The sequence below is a fragment of the Idiotropiscis lumnitzeri genome, chromosome 7 (assembly GCF_059441095.1).
Source record: "Idiotropiscis lumnitzeri isolate Australia: NSW breed Sydney's pygmy pipehorse chromosome 7, RoL_Ilum_1.0, whole genome shotgun sequence".
Lineage (NCBI taxonomy): Eukaryota > Metazoa > Chordata > Actinopteri > Syngnathiformes > Syngnathidae > Idiotropiscis > Idiotropiscis lumnitzeri.
This window is the reverse complement of record NC_142397.1, coordinates 19,476,419-19,494,338: the sequence shown is the minus strand read 5'-3', so window position 1 is coordinate 19,494,338 and position 17,920 is coordinate 19,476,419. Positions and strand designations below refer to the sequence as shown.

General features: G+C 40.0%; 1 protein-coding gene across 2 annotated transcripts; it reads right to left on the bottom strand.

Moving 5' to 3' along the window:
- Positions 1–777: 777 nt before the first annotated feature.
- pou2af1 (POU class 2 homeobox associating factor 1) lies at positions 778–10,572 on the bottom strand. Of its 2 annotated transcripts, none has more exons than XM_088301084.1 (4): positions 10,518–10,572; positions 3,957–4,084; positions 1,794–2,153; positions 778–1,310 (listed from the first exon to the last, which is right to left on the bottom strand). In XM_088301084.1, exons 1-4 carry the CDS (start codon positions 10,531–10,533, stop codon positions 900–902), a joined length of 915 nt encoding a protein of 304 aa, XP_088157210.1. In that variant the 5' UTR covers positions 10,534–10,572; the 3' UTR covers positions 778–899. The 2 variants fall into 2 exon arrangements, with proteins under 2 accessions (XP_088157210.1, XP_088157212.1); XM_088301086.1 differs by having other exon boundaries at positions 1,794–2,087.
- Between the last annotated feature and the right edge of the window lie 7,348 nt (positions 10,573–17,920).

The window sequence follows — 17,920 nt, the reverse complement described above, 5'->3', positions numbered from 1 at the left end:
ACAGGCCAAGCTTTCACAGTTAGTACATACTTTTGTGGGTAAATTGAGAAAGGTCCATTATTTCTTTATTCCTACTTTTTGTGACATATTCGTTTGGTTGTGTGCCGTGAAATTTGCCTAACTTGAAATTGGCAGAAGTTGGCTCAGAAGTTGGGATTCACCAATATACAAAGTAAGATATTTGTGGGCTTAATGACGGCAAACAGTATAGAAAATGGATTGATGGAAGGACTATGCCATTTGCATTCTGGACAATACATTGCAAAAAAAATAAAAATAAAACGCTGATCAAATGGATAATTTCAAGGCAAATAAACTGCAATAACATTTTAAACTAAACACAATATTTTCAGTTTTGCTTTTGTGAAAATTGGCTTCCCTACATCTCAAGACAAAGAAGACTACAGAACATGTCCCTTGTATTAAAACCCAACACAAAGATAGAAGTAAAAATAACTTTGTATTGGGCCAAACTTCCTTAACTCGTTGTGCTAACGAGCATCATAGCCCTAAGTGACGATTATTTTATATTTAAAAGTTGCTCGAAATAAAATAATTTTACAATTTTTATGAATAAGGCCAAAGGGTTGCGGCCGGAACGGGTCAGAGAGCACGGCCGGAGGGCGGGGGATTGCCCGGCAAAAAAGGTTCAAGTGCCCAGCTCTGCTGTTTTAGCTCCCCAACAATAAAAGTTGTTTTTTTACAGTGTGGGAATGTCTTCTTTTTAACTTGAAATTGACCCAGAAAGCAAAAAAAGACCTCTACCGTCACTTTATTAGTATTTACATTTTAATTTCATTGTAGCTTTCATTGAAATCATATATTTTTTGTATAATTATGATGACACTCAAATCAGCATATCATCTATCCTTTGTGTTCGGTGCAGTAAAAAAATGGACTCAAAATGCACTTGACAAAAACAATGAGTTACTGTATGACACCTTGCCTCCTGAATCTTCATCTTTCCCATGATCCTCCAGAATTTTATCAAGTAGGGTTGGTGCTTCCAATTCTACTGCTTGATCTTCATCCAGCACCTCATCATGTAGCTTGGGTTGCACCTGGTCTGAATATTGCAGTGGCTCCAGGATCTGGAGCTCTGAATCTATACCTTGGCTGATCAAAGACTTGGACATAGGCATGTGTACCAGAGAGGACCCCGATAGAGTTGTTGACCCTGGGGCAAAATGGACCCCTGAAATCATGGTCGAGAGGCTGGTAAGGGGCTGGGTCCAGGGGATATAAGCACGTCCTAAATCTGGTAGGTCCATTTGAGGAATGGAGTGCGTTGTTGCAGCCACAGGTATTGTCTAGAACAACAAAAGCGTTAAGGCATTGCATCAATCTCCAAAGCAACGTACAGTATTTAAAGGATCTCCACCAATAAAGTCAGGATAACAATAACATGGGTTAGTCCAAACGTTTGTCCAAGGCCAATCAGCTTCAGCTTTTGACATATCAACCACATTTTGATATGGACGGGTATTCCTCCATGAATGTTCGTATTTAATCTGCTGAGGTGAATTAATTATATGCTTGAATAAGCAAAATCGATGATCTCATTTTCTATAAATGCTTATCCTGTTCAAAGTTGCGGAGAACTGGAGCCTATCCCAATTTTCTTCAGGCAAAACCACACCCTACCGTTGCAGGGGACATAGACAAATGTAAAATCAAGCTCAGATTGAAACCTGGACTGTCAGCATTGTGAGATGGAAATGCTACGTGCTGACCATGATTAGTACTATTTAGTAAATATTTATAATATAAATTGAGTTTTTTTCCCAACTCACCCCAACGTTAGTGAGCAGTGGTGTCTGTGTGTAGGTTAACATGGTGTAACTGGGGCACAGAGTTTGCATGTAGACATCAGCAGTCAAAGTGGGGCCAGCTGGGCCGGCCAGAGACTGAGTGGATGTGACCTGCTGTCTGTAGTCTGGTGAGGAGCAAGCCGTCACTGCCGGCTGAAGTCCATTCCTGCTGACGGCTGGTGAAGCTCGCCATTGTGTCGTCTCTCCATCAAATACTGGAGACTTTGCTCGGGAACAGCTGGCTTCATCTTGCAACCCTCGCATGCAGGTGTTTGACTGGAAGGCAGATGACAAATGAGTACCCTGTGCCAATGTCGGATGGTTGCTGTGTGTAATCACATCCTAAAAAAATTATACAGATTGCAATAATTAGTGGGAAGCTGAAGTAAATGAATGAAATTACAGCGAAATCATAGTTATTAGTGCTGCCCAACTGTCATCATACTGGAAATATGCAACATTTACTCAGCTATTGTCTGCCACACGCACAGGAGAAGCACTCGTAACGTGACACATTTGGAGCAGTCTTGCAAGAAAGGGTCGTTAAATATGATTTTAGCGTGCCATGTTCACAGACTAAAAGTGTTGATTTGTGATTTATGGAATAATATTTTGGGGGGCTGAGGAGGACTTTTTTCCATATACATGAATACTGGACAGTTTTGCACCACTCTGAAGGGTCCTGGTAAATTATTAGAATGAGATTTTTATGATTCTTAAAATGACCTTTAAATGCAACTTTTGAGATTCTAGCAACAGACAGATTATTAAATATTTTCCATGTGGCTGAAATGTCCACTGGCTACTTCACATCACTCTTAACCACAAAGCTGCCAGATGTGTATTTTTCTGTGCACAACTGCCACCTGGCAATCCAGTAATTCAGAGGCACATCAACGTTTCAGCCCTAGCTTTGGTTATTTCATCAAATTAAAAATTGATTTTGAAAAATGTTGCATTCTTTGACAGGTTTAAAAGGGTTCCAGTTTTAAAGGATGTCCTTGACATCATGTTAAATGTCTCATCGTGTTCCAAGTGTGTTTAGTCTGAAGATTTTGGAAAACCTGGCAACTCTTAATCATTGGACTAAAAGTTGTCTTACCAATGATTATGTACTGAGAGATCTGGGTGTGTCCCTGTGTGCGTGCGTGCATGTGTGTGAGTGAATGCGATAAAAGGCAAGGGGGATGGATCTTTGGCAAGGCTGCAGGTTATTTTGCATAGGGCGCTGTGCCCTGTCCTGGAGCCATACAGCAAATGGCTGTAACTGTCATGGAAAAACACCTGCACTATATAAGGGCAAAATCCCCCTGTGCTCAAGAAAAGGTTCTGGCTCATTGGGGCTTTTCTTGAGAATAGTATATATGATTTGGTATGATCCTTCAGCTGTCAAAATGTCACAGTGTTTCAACCTGCAACATTCAGAGCCAATGACTTTTTGCTTTGAATCCGTCGCCAAGCATCTGAATAAGAAAAAATAAACTGCCACAATTGTGTTCATTCTCTAAACACCATTACGTGTAGATTCCTTTAAGAGTCTCTTATCATACAAGAGCTCTGTAAAAAAATTACATAATTTCCAGAGCTAACACACACTTTTTTGACTGACACTGTCAAAAACATATTTCTGAATTATATATATATATATATATATATATATATATATATATATATGTCTATATATATATGTATATAGATAATAGGATTATATATATTATATTATATATATAAAGATATAAAAAAAATTAGTAGTGAGACCAGACATTTTTGTGAAGCAATGAACAGAAGACGGTTAATGACAATGGCCAGGATGAGAAATTAGCTCATCAGAGCGACATCACAAACAATCTGGGTTGAAGACAAAGCTAGAAAGGCCAGATTGAAATGCTATGGATGTGTGCAGAAGGGGAAAGTGGAAGGTTACGGCATGCTGGACATGAATGGAGGGAAAGAGGGAAACCCAGGAAGTGCTGAGGGAAGACTTGCAAATAGCTACATTTAAAGCAAAATACAGCAAGGACAGGGAGGGAGGGATGAGAATGATTTGCTGTGGCGACCTCTGAGTCGGTTTGAATATAACCAGACCAATTTCTCAAATCCCAGTTTGCTGGAGTCGATCTTTATAGACCAATAGGATGTCCTTACTGCAGCATGTGGAGTTGTCTTGGTGCTCAGCAACTCCACACTTCTTTTCCTTCGCAGCAGCTCTTTGACTGGATCTTTCACTCGAACACCCTGGTATGGCCTGGACCTGCTCGGAGCAGCATGATGGGCTAGAAATACCATGGATGCAACTTAATTTCCATTTTGTAGTGAAATGAGATTTGAGTACATTTACAATACATTTGCTGGATGAGGAAAGTTATTATAAACAGCCACTTGTAAATTCTCTTCACTGTTTATTCTGTTCAAGATGGCGGGGAGCTGGAGTCTATGAAGTCATGTGAAAGGCAGACTACACACTGAACTGTTTGTAATTCAATCACAGGGCAGATGAGGCCCACCTCCTGAAATCATACTTTCAGAATTCAACCAAATTAAATTGAATTTGAACGTGCATTGTGAAAGCTTGTTCCCCTCTCTCTGATATCCTATTATATCTGTTTGGGGCTGCATTTTAGTTGTTGTTGTTTTCTTAGCGTGAGTCTTCTAAAAGATTAAAAGATCTCGCTTCAGAGAGCATGTCTTGATCTTTTTTTTCCATCTTTATCATTTTTCCCCACACTTATTGCAAATAAGAGGACCAGCCTAATCCGAGGATGTCAAGAGGGAAATGGGAAAGCGATAATCCGCAACAGAAAAGTTGATCTCAGGGCACTCATCGAGAAAGTCCTTCGTATACACACCCATGAACAATTTCAAGTCATGAATTAATCAGTCATGCATAATTTTGGATCGTGAGAGAAAGATGAATGAGTTTATGAAAGAGGTGCGATGAGAACAGGCAGGCTCTACATAGAAAGGTCAGAATGAAGCTACCTAAAACCTTTGACTCCAAGGCAGACCTAACCTGGCCATGCCAGGAGTATATCTCAGCTATATGAGAGGTGAAATATGGTGTACACTCACACCTGATCATCTGTCAATGTCACGGTATCATTAACAAGGCAATGAAAGGACTTTCATACATGGAAACTCACTCATCAATTCCACAGCGAAATGCCAAATGACCATACAGAGGGGAACAACTTTCAGTCCCAGCTTTCCAAACTAGACCTTCAAAAAGTGCCACATCCCAGTTAAGGAGATGTTTTGAGTCCACTGCAGATGAAATATGGTTGGGGATGTTTTTCATGATATCATCTCAATGTCAAACCATTACAAGCTTGATGATGACATTGAGCTTGACTCTCACTGTTAGTGAGAGACTGTGAAGGTGGTGGCCAATCATTAGGACAGAAAAGGATCACTTCAACTTCCACGTTCCCTCAATCAAGGTGTACATTAGACCACAACTTGTGGGCCCAGAGTCAGGAAAGCGCAAACTCTTGCATGCATTTTGCTCTGACTTTGTGCATAATCACAGTCACTGTACCAGTACTTGACTTGGCCTGATTACTGAAAAGTCAAGCATGCAGTGTCACAAGCTGCTGAATCCTGACTAACTGTTTCAGATCTGCCGACATTTGTCAAGATAAGGGCTTTATGTTCGTAACCGACGTAACGGGAGAGGCTTAGGCCTGATGTTGGTAATTTCGCAGTGGAGCGCAGGCCAGCAGCTATGCAAGTGGAAGGACTGCGATGCCGCGAGAGTTTTCAGTCGATTTCAGTCATGGACAATCAAAGCAGCTCCTTACATTCATTTAAAAGTGGCAAGCTAGTCGGCCACTAGCGTCTAAAATTGCGTATCTGTGCTGTGATTTGAGCACTTGAAGACCGCTTCCCACCCACCCCAATCATTTGTATGCCCCATAGCGGTGCCGCTCAGAGGGATGATTTAAAAAATATTGTACAATGATTCATAGGTTTGTTTCCCACTGTTCACATACTTATAAATGAAATATGCCAATTTAGACCAGTTGGTGTAAGATGTGGTCTGAGTAGGTATAAGGTTAATGTTAGGGCCTCATATTTTTGTTTATCATACCATCAACCACTACGAGGCAATGATGTCATTATTCAGAGGTAAAGCAAGTTCTCCAGTATCCAGAGGGTGAGCTGCTCAATTCCTGCTCTTTCTGAGTCAAGTGTTGTTGAGTCCTTGGGTAAGACCCTTTACCCACCTTAACTCTATTGTCACTCACACTGGAGTATGGGTGTGAATTTTTGGTCGTAGTCAGATGGTACTGGCAGCCTCACTTCAGTCAGCTTACTCCAGGGCAAATATGGCTATGCAATGTAGTTTATCTTTGAGTGTCCTGAAAAGCACTATCTCCATATACCTTGAGACATTGTGCAGATGAGCAGTCTCCTGTTTTCACTGATATGTTCAATACCTCTCTGGAGTCTTACCATGCTTTCAGCCTGCTTGTGCAAGTCTGCCCTGTCCATAACAAACCCGCATTACAGGATCTAACGACGGAAGACGTGTGACCACAGAACAGTGTCACTGACCTAAAGTCATGATTGACTTGAGGTGGGCGAGGATACCTACAGTTTCCCTACAGAGCCAACAGGTCCGTAGATGTTGCAGTCAACCTGGCCCTCCACTCCATACTGTAACAGCTAGACTCTCAGAGAAACCTCACCAGGAACATGTTTGTGTACTTCAGCTTTGCCTTCAATTCCATCCGCCGAGCTCTAATTCCAAACAGGCTACTCCAGCTAAATGTGCCTGCCCAACTCCCTCTGCATGCAGTCACAGACTTCCTCCACGAGCGGAAACAACATCTGCAGCTGGGGAAGACTGTCTTGGACAGATGGACCTTACGCACCACTGTTCAGATCTGTTTACTTTCCACCTGGTTCTTCTCTCTATACACCAACTTCTGCACCTCCAGCCTCCAGTATGTATAACTGATCAAGTTCGCAGACAACACCATCCACATTGGCTTATGTTAGACAGTGATGGGTCTGCCTAAAGAAGGAAAGTGCACTGGCTGTTGTGTCCGAGACAACCTAGTGCTTAACATTCATAAAACAAAGGCGATGGTCGTAGTCTTCAGGAAGGTCCCAGACTCACCGTGCCCCCTCACCCTCAAAGAAACCCACATCACCATTGTGGACTCCTTCCGCTTCCTGGGGCAACACCATCACCCATGACTTCTGACGACCATCAGCTCTCTCATTAAAAAGGCCCAGCAGAGGAGGTTCTTCTAGAGGTACCTAAGTAAACTCAAGCTGCCGATCAAGACGCTGGTGAAGTTTTGGCCATCACCATTTCCAATCTGTCTTCGTCACTGTGTGGTATGCTGGTGACATTGCCAGGGACAGGCACAGACTGCAGCGCATGTAGTGTGCATGCTACTCAGAAGGTGAATCGGCTGTAAGAGCCCGTCAATTCAAAAACTCTTGGTCTCCAGGACCCGGGGGTGTGCAGGTCAGATTACAGATGAACTTACTCACCCTGCACACAACTTGTTCGACATTCTTCCCCTCAGGCACAACAACCCGCCACATCGGCTATCCGACTCATGAACACTAAATAAAACTGCATCACTTAAAACTTGACACCAACACCCGTCTATTGTGTGTTGTCAAGAAAATGTTTACTTATACTTTTGTTTTGTTATGTTGCACCATCAGTCCCCCCCAAAAAAACATTAGACAGGAATGTACCTTTTAATGACAAAGGCAATAAAATCAATTCTGCTTCTGATCTTTTTCTATATGTTGCGCTGAATAAATAGGGCCATATGACTGTAAGTGACCATGCAGCATCATTGAGTACTTAACTCTTTTAATTTCAGTGAGCTCACAGAATTGTATGATTTTCGAATTGAATTAAAACTTATATTCCCCAATTTGAGTAATAAATATTAATAAATTAATAATAAATAAATAATAAATTATTTAGCCTCTAAGACTCTCAAGAAATTTTGAAGAGACCGTATATTAGGGCTACAGCTGTAGATTGTTTTGGTATTGGATATCCTACTGAAAATCCTATCGAATAATGGCTTAAATAAAAAATAAAATAATAATAATATTTTGTGCTTGGTTAAAAAGACAAAAGACCCCACCAACACACACACACACACACATATTTTTACTTAATGAACAACCAACTGGTTTTCATTTTTGGATGATCAACATTTTATACTTAAATTTAAACTGGTCATAACAGTTACCTCGGGACACATTAGTGATATTTTAGACAAATCTCTCTCCATATATTTTTGTATATGAAACGAAGTGGCATCAGAAGCACAGTGGCGACTTTGCCTCCAAAAACAACACTAAAGTAGACCCGGGTTGTTCATAAGTGATTAGTAGGAACGGAAACTGTGCTAGCCTGTCATTGTCAAAGTGTGCAGTTATATACGTCTGTTAAACTGCCTTGAAATTTAATCTGACGGCTCTCACAAGCCCTTGAGCACTGCTAGCGCTGGACAGGTATCGTATAAGTGTCAGTGTAATTAAGTTGTTTTGTTAATTAGGAAGTGAACATTATTACAGCACGACATTATGTTTTTTTGTGTGTTTGTTTGTTTGTTTTTAGCACAAAGTTGTGTCATTGACATCAGTAGGAACCGTTTGTGACGGCCTGGATGACGAGTCAAGTCAGCCGTTACGCCACGGCACACTGCTGGGAACAACTTCAAAATAAAAGTGTTCTAAGGCATTGATGCTCATATATTATTTGGTATAGTTAGGTTTATTTTGCAGGTGTCCTTCTCACCACGTTGGCCATAGCATGAATAGTTGTTGCTATGGTTAACTTGACTACTTCTTCCTGATTGGGTACATGTCACTAAATACTTGGGTAACTGAAAAACCACCTAGAGCAATTTCTTTAACTGAGTATGCAGATTACTCGTGAACTTGTTTACATCCTACTGTATATTCAATATTCAATTCAAGGTCACATCCCATTCTATTCTGTCGACATCAATTGTTATGTATTGCTTTATTACAGTCTTTATAAAATAAAAAGTGAGTTCATGAATAAACACAGCTGTCTTTAAAAATACATAAATAAAACCCGCCAACTTCTGTTAACATGGTCAGCATGACAGTTGAGAATAGGAATTGTCTCCACTTGATTTCTACTGCTGAGACCGACCTTCAACCCCTTAAGAGTGTTTGCAGCGCTCACAGTGACAAAGGTGAAAGGGCAAGTGTCCGTAATGCCACTGAGGCTGTGCGTCCACTTAATCTCTATTGTAAAAGTGAGGTGGTGCTGGCCGTGTTTTCCCTTTGTTCTTATCAGTAGCTGATTGTTGACTGATAACATTGTACATGTCGGACATGAAACGTTCCGGTGTAGACAATCGGCCCTACAGCGTGATGACAGCTAAGAATTTGTAACGTTTATTTGGAGGAGGTTTTGTTGACTAAATGATGTGGTTGTTCAGGGGATTCATTTTGAATACCCATTTAGCTATATTAAGTGAATTGATATATTTCTTTGACAAGCTTTGGTTAAATGTATTGGCCAGAATGTATTCATGTGCAGAGATACAATAAAATAATTAATCATAGTAATTTAACCGTTGTTTAGGTAAGTGATTTTATTTTATTTTTCTTGATGAATGACAGTGACGCGGTTCACTTGCTTGACTTCTGTGCTGGCACTGTTGGTTTAGTTCCCACTCAGTGATAGTGTGAATGCTTGTCTGTCTTTATATGAGCCTTGTGATTGACTGTCGGCCGGTCTAGGTTAAAGTCTGCCTTTTGGCTGACAGCAGCTGCGTTAGACTTCAGTTAATTTCCTATTGCCCCGAACAGGGTCAACGGTATAGAAAATGGATGTTTGGAAAATCCTTTTCAATTATTGTAACGCTAACACAGGTCTAGGGAGAAGAATCAGAGAAAATGACGCAAAATCCTTTTAAATTTTTAATGGGGTTTTCCCAGTATAAAATGTTCTGAATCAGGTGGTGAACTCTAAATGCACATAGTTCCACAACTGATAACATCAGCAATGAGTGAATGGAATGTACCGTGAACAGAGACTTGATATTGGACATTCTCACATCCACAGATTCTCAGCTTTGATATTTTAGAGTGCAGGTTGTGTTTGAAACTGAAATGTCAAAGGTCGTTCATAAAATATTTCATTATAAATTCTGGGAAGTATTACTTTGTTTGCAATCTATATATTTGTGTAGTTCAGCTTTCTAAATGAAAATACATGCAGATAAAATTACTTTATAATGTAATGAAACAATTTACTTCTTATTCAAGAAATATAATAATATAAAGTTCTCAATCACATATGAACACATAACCATGTGCAGAAATAAATCTACACAGATAATAAATAAACTGGGACTCGCTTGAGTCAAAAGAGGAAGCGCCACAGGTGCAGAGTAATTGACAAGGATGGAGGCTTGCTGCCTTTTTGCATATCAAGATTAAAATCCACTTTTAATGTGAAGCCATTTTTTCAAATGATCACCTTGCACAAAGCGGCTCACAAGTCATAAAGGATGAAACATTTATCTAAAAATGGCTGCAACTGTGTTTAAAATTTCCCAAATGTATATTTAGTACAATAATTCAAACAATGACAAGTAAGCTAAAATTTGAATTAAAAAAGTAAGAATAAATACATTACTCATCATATTACGAGGCACACATAATTTCTTGTGTCATACTCACATTTGTCTAAGTGCATGTTGCTGATGGTGATGGGCAAATAAAGCAAATCAAAGAGGCGTGCTGTCAAATGTGCTTTTGAAAAGGTTGACAATTCCCCTGGGATGTTGCAGCTTCTAGTCATGCATCTCCTTTAAGCACTGATGTATAACAAATCAACGCTCTTTTTTTTCACAGATGTGAATAATTTCAAGATACAGTATAAAAAACACAAACTCCAAGGAAGTTTTATTTTTCGATTTTTGTGTACCAAAATTCTGCAAGAGTGCACCAAAAGTCCAATGGCAAAGCCTATTAGTACGGTTGTAAATATTTTGTTTCAAATATCATTTTAAGAATGAAATTGAGGTTGATCAATGTTACGTAGTTAGACAATTTAATTTTTCAAAATGTGTGGCAGCTGTTTCTTCCAATTAGCATACTACCCGCACTCAGAATACTTCCACCCATCTTTATGATTAGATGTTTCCTTCATAGCATAGATGTGAATATGTGAAGTGCTACACTCCACCTCTTAACCACAATGTCAACCTTGGCTCCACTGGCTAATTCAGCTTGACATTCAGCCTAGTATCTATATTCCAGTTTTTGTGACAACAATTCGGCCAATGTCCTTTTACAAAGATTGAATAAAGGTTGATAGAGAATTTGAGTCGACGCCTGAACTCAACACGAGTAAACACCTTTGAATGAACTGGAAATGAGATAAGTGATATGTTCCCGAGAGTCTACAAGCAACAATTAAAGACATGCTGTTGGTGGTAAAGTTGCAAATGGTGGGGAATGTCGCACTTGCACCCAGAGGTATTCTACCTTTGCACAGATCGGAAGAAATATGAACATTTGGTTGAAATGAGTTAAGGCTTGTTCAGAGCAATATTTTGAAATGAATGTTTTCCTTAAAGTGCTGTTGGAGAGGAGCCAACATAAGAGCAATTCATGCCCTCAAGCGCGATCTCTCTCTTATTTTGCAATCATGTTTGAGCATGTCAATATTTAAGTCACCCAGTTTAAATATGTAGCTGAGAAACAAAATGTTCATTTTGCAGCAAAGCTGAGCCTGAGGCATCGTTCGATCACAGTTTGTTCCTCTCTAGTGTATTGGTTTACTCGCCTGCATCAGTTCAGTTCGGACTCAGAAATGGTGTGAGTATGAGGGTCGATGATTGGCTGTCGCTGTATGTGACATCCCGAAGTGTATTTCTTCTTTTGCCTGAGTTTAGCACACAAATCGAATGGCTGGAGTCTGTTCTTGCATCATTCGTTCATTCACAAAACCTCGCACAAAAAAATGCAAATTGAATTCAGTTTGATCTATATTACTGCACGAGTGCACACTTTATATTCAGAATGACTCTGCACTTTGTATATTTGTTTATGTATAGATAATTGGAGTGACTTTTCTGATTGTGACTCCAACCACCAGGAAACAAATATCTTGTGTGAAATGATTCTGATTGAGATGATGATTACGTTTCTGGGAGGATTTAAATGGGGAAAACAGCATGCATGTTCCCTTTTAAAAGTGAACTGGTTGACCTCATCTGGTCTGTTACCATCCGTTCGTCTCATGCTTCTGGCATTTTTCTTTTTTGCATTCATGTATGTTTGCATGTAACAACAATCATATAGCTATTTGTTACAAAGCTTTATAACTATTGATTTTCCAGATGTTCTTTTTTCCCATGTGTACTTTTTGGAAATATGTGATTTTAAAATTAGCCAAAATTTCATAACCACAATCAGCAGGTTTGCTTCTGCCCTGCTTAAGTTGTTATTTCCGTGTAAGCCCTACTACATTCATGCACTTTTTGTCTATTGATCATGCATTGATGAGTTGAACATCGGAGTTTAAACAAAGACTCCTATGTGTGTTAAGATGCTCCACCTCCTCTATTCATCTCATATAGTTTCTAGAAAATACTGTTTTGATTTTTTAAATCATCTATCTGAACCTTAGCATAAACTCAAAAGATATCAGTCTCAATGACAGTCAGAACAGCTGCAGAAATCTCAAGTGTAAATTCACTCATTGCTTTTTGCTGGGCCGAAAGCACGCTACGCGACAGCAAAGAGGGAAACACCTGCGTGTACTTCAGGGTTCACTGGTCAGAAATGCAAAACCAGAAGAGCAAATAAATATAGAAATAAGAAATAACAGTCACACATGTGATAAATGGGTCTGCTTGTTTTTGAAGAACCTTAGGCAAAAAAAAAAAAGGGTTCTCTTGAAACTACTGGAATACTGTGATTTTTCTCCAAAAATATACATAACATGACCAAGAAGCAAGCATTAAAAGTGCCTGTGGCTATCATGCTTATGAATCAAAAAATGTCGCCTGATTATTTCAACCATGTTCAACAGAATCTTACTGTGTAAATACTATACTGCGGTACAAATTTGACACCGTTTATTGGAGAATGAATGAATGCTCAGCTTGGGCTCAGTTAGACAAAGTTATTTCGCAACCACTATGGATGCCAGACACGGGTGACTGCTGTCTGTTGTTTGGGTCGATGCTATCCTTGAGCATTAGATAAGATGCCTAACATATCACTTGTGAAGATATATAAACTGAGGCTTTCAGTAAACGAAGGAACTTCCCACTCTCACAGTCAATGTGTCAAGTGTGATTATTTGGCATTGTCTGCAAGATTTGGAAGGAAAAATATCATCAGCGCTGGCTGCTTTTTGATCTGTGCGACACAGCAAGAAGGGTCCGTACAAGGTCCAAATTCTTGCCGGCTATAATTATTTTGCAATCTCATTCCGAGCAGGGAGGGGTGACCATTGTCGAAATGTTTCTTCTTACAACGAGTCTGTTATGTTGTTATTATTGACAAGTTCCAGGACGAGGCAGAGACTTGTGAGGGTGGGGGTCCACTCGCATAAACACTTTCCCCCTTGGGAAGATTCCCCTGTAGCATGAGTGGGAAAGTATTACTTTCTTGTGTTTTACGAAAGGAAACTTGAGGAAAAGGAAAAGTGTGTTCGAATGGTTGAAAACATGGCATAAAAAGCTTTGTAGAAAAGCGGACCATAATGGAGCAGTTGTTTTTCTGCTTTAATAGAACGGTGGTTTATTTCAGGTAATGTGTGCCAGGTTTGTGTAGTTACGGCTACCAGATGTGCAAAGGAGGTGATAAGCTGCAGAGCAGATGTTACGTCTATTAAAAATAAAACTAATGTTAAGTGATAAAGAGTAAGGAGTTGGTACGACTCAGATTGGGCACAGGTGGAATTACAAAAAAGTGTCTCTTTGTATCAGGGCTGTGATGAAACTCTGGAACAATACAATACAATACAACTTTATTTATAGAGCACATTTCACAACAGCTGGAGCTGTAACAAAGCGCTCTCCATATGGTGGAATATAAATTAGCAGGAAATTAGCACACACATTAAAATACATAAACAATAGATACCAGAAGAACAGCAGAACCAATATCTGACCTCATAAATTATAGCTATTTGTCAGGCTTACAGTTTATAGATATATTGTGCATACATCTAACATTAATTCAAATCAAAGCATCTCTGTCTTTCTCTCCCAAACTATCTGTTTGCGTATGTGGGCGTGTGAGTGCAGTACAACAGAAAAATTTGAGCCTTAAGCGGTAATAATAGTTTTAAGTAAATACTAAGTGATTTACAAATACAATATTTTCAAAGCTTTAGTGTCTAGAATAACAGGGCGATGAGTATGTGTTTTTTTTATATTTAACAAAAAAAAAAAAACCTGGATGCACTGTAGTATGTGGTAGATTTAAGGATTGAGCAGACGCAAGGAGGCACGGTGGACGACTGGTTGGCATGTCAGCCTCACGTTGCAAAGGTGCAAGGTTCGATTCTGCCTCCGGCCTTTTGGGCAAAAAATTAGTTTGCCCAACATAGCACCCCTCTAAATTATTCAATTTAATTCTTATTCCATGAATGCAATTTTTAGCATTAAAATGAGTTGAAATATAATATTTGTGTTCCATCTCCAGATCCAAGTTTCCTTTCTGTGCAGCCGGCACAGACTCCCATAAAGGAGCAGAAAGTTGCGCCTCTCACCATGCCGCTGGACCCCCCCAACGGTCAACCTGCCTGTGTGGAAGAGCGAACGACTGCTCCCCTCAAGAGTGGCACACATCCAGCTGCGCCAGTGAGAACTCACCAACGCCACAGGAATCGTGCCATTTCTCAGGGCGTAACAGCACAATGACTTGCACTTTTTGCCTTCTTGGGAGTCATAAGAGTGATCATTAAAAAAAACTGTTAAACAAATACCTCTATGGTAGTAAAACTAAATCTATTACTTAAAGTTTATTTTTCATACACAATATATTTACATACGTAAAAAACTCTTGAGGAGGCCAAGTAGGCAGCAAATGTGTTGTGCCTGAATCTAGGTGTTGTTTCATTAAAGGATCTGACTGGAAATACTTTGTTTTTAGTTCAAAACTTTTACCTCAATGTAGAGACATAATTATATTGTACATTTGTATGTAGCATGTTGAATGGCCTAAGTGTGATTTGAATTGCAAAAAAGGTCACCTTATTGATTTTGTCAATTTTAATTTATTGTTACATTGAATACATATTCTTCTCAATATCTTGAAGATAAGAGCGGTCAAAGCTCAGACGGGTTTATTGCCTGCTCTCCACTGGGTTTAATTTTTAACCTCTCTTGAAATGGGTCATTTCCCCGTGACCGACATACAGTGCTGTAAAAAAGTATTTGCCCCCTTGCTAATTTCTGTATTTTTATTTTTTTCATTTCATCAAACCAATTTTAATAACAGACTGAGACAATCCAATGATATATAAAATGCAGTTTCTAAATGATGATTTTAAACCTTTGGCAGCAAAAACTGAAATCAAACGTTTGCCATAATTGGCGATGAGTCTTTCACGCAGTTGTGGAGGGATTTTGGACCACTCACTGCAATATTGGAGGGATTTTCTGGCATGAAGTGCCCGTTGACTATCACACCGCAGCATCTCAATTGCATTTAAACCCGGACATTAAAACGTTAATTTTGTTCTTTTTGAGCGTTTCTAGGAGTGGACTTGTTGGCTGTTTCAGATCATTGTCCTGCTGCATGATCCAAGAACGCTTAAGTCTGAGGGCACAAACTGATGGCCAGACGTTCTCCTTCAGGATCTTCTGCTCAACAGCAGAATTAATATTTTTGACAATCACGGCAAGTTGTCCTGGTCCTGAAGAAGCAAAGCAGCACCAGACCATTACACTGCAACCACCATCCTGTTATTTTTATCAGATGCTGTGCCATTTTTACGCCAGACGTAACAAGCTGCACACCCTCCAAATTTTTTTTATTTTTGACTCAATAGTCCAGAGAATATTTCTTCAAAATTCTTGAGGTTCATTGGGATGCTTTTTGGCAAATGGGACACGTAGCTTTTAGTCCTTTTGTGTCAGCGATAGTTTTTGGCCGACCACTCAGAATCAGAATTAGTAATCCCTTTATTGTCATTGAACAGTGTGCAACGAGATTAGAGAGCTCCCCTCTCTAGTGCAATACAACAATAATTTAATTAAATGTATAAATTAGATTAATTAAAGAATAAATAATGAAATAGAAAATAATAATAATAATAAAAATTGGATAAATAAAAACACACTACATCTCTGTTCTGCAAGGTAAGGGGGGGTGTGTGCGTGTGTGTGTGTGGGGGGGGGTGCGTGGGGGGGGGGTGCGTGTGTGTGTGTGTGTGAGTTCAGCATAGAGATGGCTCTCAGAAAGAAACTGTTTTTCCAGTCTATTAGTCTTTGATTTGATGCACCTGTAGCGCCTGCCAGAGGGCATCAGGTGTGAGTTTTGGGTGGGTATTGTCTTTGAGGATATTGAGAGCTCTGCTGAGGCACCGGCTGGTGTAGATGTCCGACAGTGAGGGGAGAGGGCAGCCAATAATCCTTTGCGCTCTTTTGACCGTCCTCTGGAGCCTCACTCTGTCTGCCTCAGTGCAGCCGCTGTACCAGGTGGAGACACAGTACGTCAGCAGGCTCTCGATGGACGAGTGGTAGAAGGCCAGCAGCAGCTTCCTGTCCAGGTTGAATTTCCTGAGGACTCTCAGGAAGTGCAGACGCTAGTGGACCTTCTTAATCACTGCCTTGCATTGTTCCAAGGATGGTGGTTCGCTGGAGCCCCACTGCATTGGAAATAACTTTTTCTAGACTGATCCGGACTTTTTTTTCTGGAATTTCTTTGGATCATGGCATGATGCATTTGTTGTTGAGATTTTGTGGCCTATTTCACTTTGGTAACAGATTCTATTAAAGTGATTTCTTGAGTCAACAAAGGTAGTGGTAGGGTGTTGCCTGGGAAATCAAACCTAGCTTTCCCAACACCGTGGTGAGTCACAGTTGCTTGGTGATTTAAGAAAGGATTTTTTTTCAAAGAAATAAAATAAATTTGCAACTGAAATTGGCTCCCAATGCAGCAATAGCAGTTGTCTGACAACAAGGCAAAACTATAACATAATCAATCCATGTAAAGAACAGACATGTAAAAATATGTTAATAATATTCTATGTCAAATCTAGGGCTGTGACGATAATTTGATGTCAATATGTATCGCGATAGTGGGCTGAGTTATATCAATAGAAAAATAAATTATCGATCCCAAAAAAAAACAACGAAGCAAATTCGACCTATCACTGTCCTACTCGTCACAAATTCCCTCCCATTGAGGAAATACAACCCGAGGCTTACGCATGCGCCGCTGAGCTAGCATGACTCAAAACAAACAAAAAAAAAAAACGGGTGGCTAAGGTGGACTTACTGGCCGACTTGAGGAAACGCTTGCTGAATAGTTAAGCCGATAACAAGCACCCCCTCCCGGACACGAACGGAACGAAACGGCCCTGAGCTCTAGTACACGAGACCTGCGTCGCATGGGAGGCGGGTGTACGTAGAAGTGAAGCCGCTAACAAACACCCTCCGCGGTACATTTTAAAATAAAACAAATTGGAATTCAGCCCTTTTCCTTGTTTTATTTTCAATAATTGTTGTAAATTCCTCATTACTGCTCTGTTTATACAGGTATTGGTTTGCTGTTTAATTTGCGTATTTAACAACAGGCATGTTTCCGGGCAGCTAATAGGTCCTTGTCTTCATGTTAATTTATGTCGGGCATATTGTTGGACAGCTAAGCGGTCCTAAGAGAGACATATCGAGTCCGTTAGCGTTAGCTGCGGATGCGCGATTGCTACACTTTTCGTCGTCGTGTATGCGCCAGAATTAAAGTGAGTTATTATTATTATCGATAGCCCTAGTCAAATGTTTGAAATGTATGACAATAAAGGGATTTCTAATTCTAAATTCTAATTCCCCAAAAAGAACAACTGTTGCACCAGGCCTGCAGAGTACCTAACTACTTGCTACTCCTCCACACCG

What these genes read in the sequence shown, in the direction of transcription:
- pou2af1 (XM_088301084.1), bottom strand. An exon ending in AGACAACTCCACATGCTGCA is followed by an intron (nt 2,154 to 3,956) that starts GTAAGGACATCC and finishes TAATTTTTTTAG; the next exon opens with GATGTGATTACACACAGCAA. An exon ending in CACTGCTCACTAACGTTGGG is followed by an intron (nt 1,311 to 1,793) that starts GTGAGTTGGGAA and finishes TTGTTGTTCTAG; the next exon opens with ACAATACCTGTGGCTGCAAC.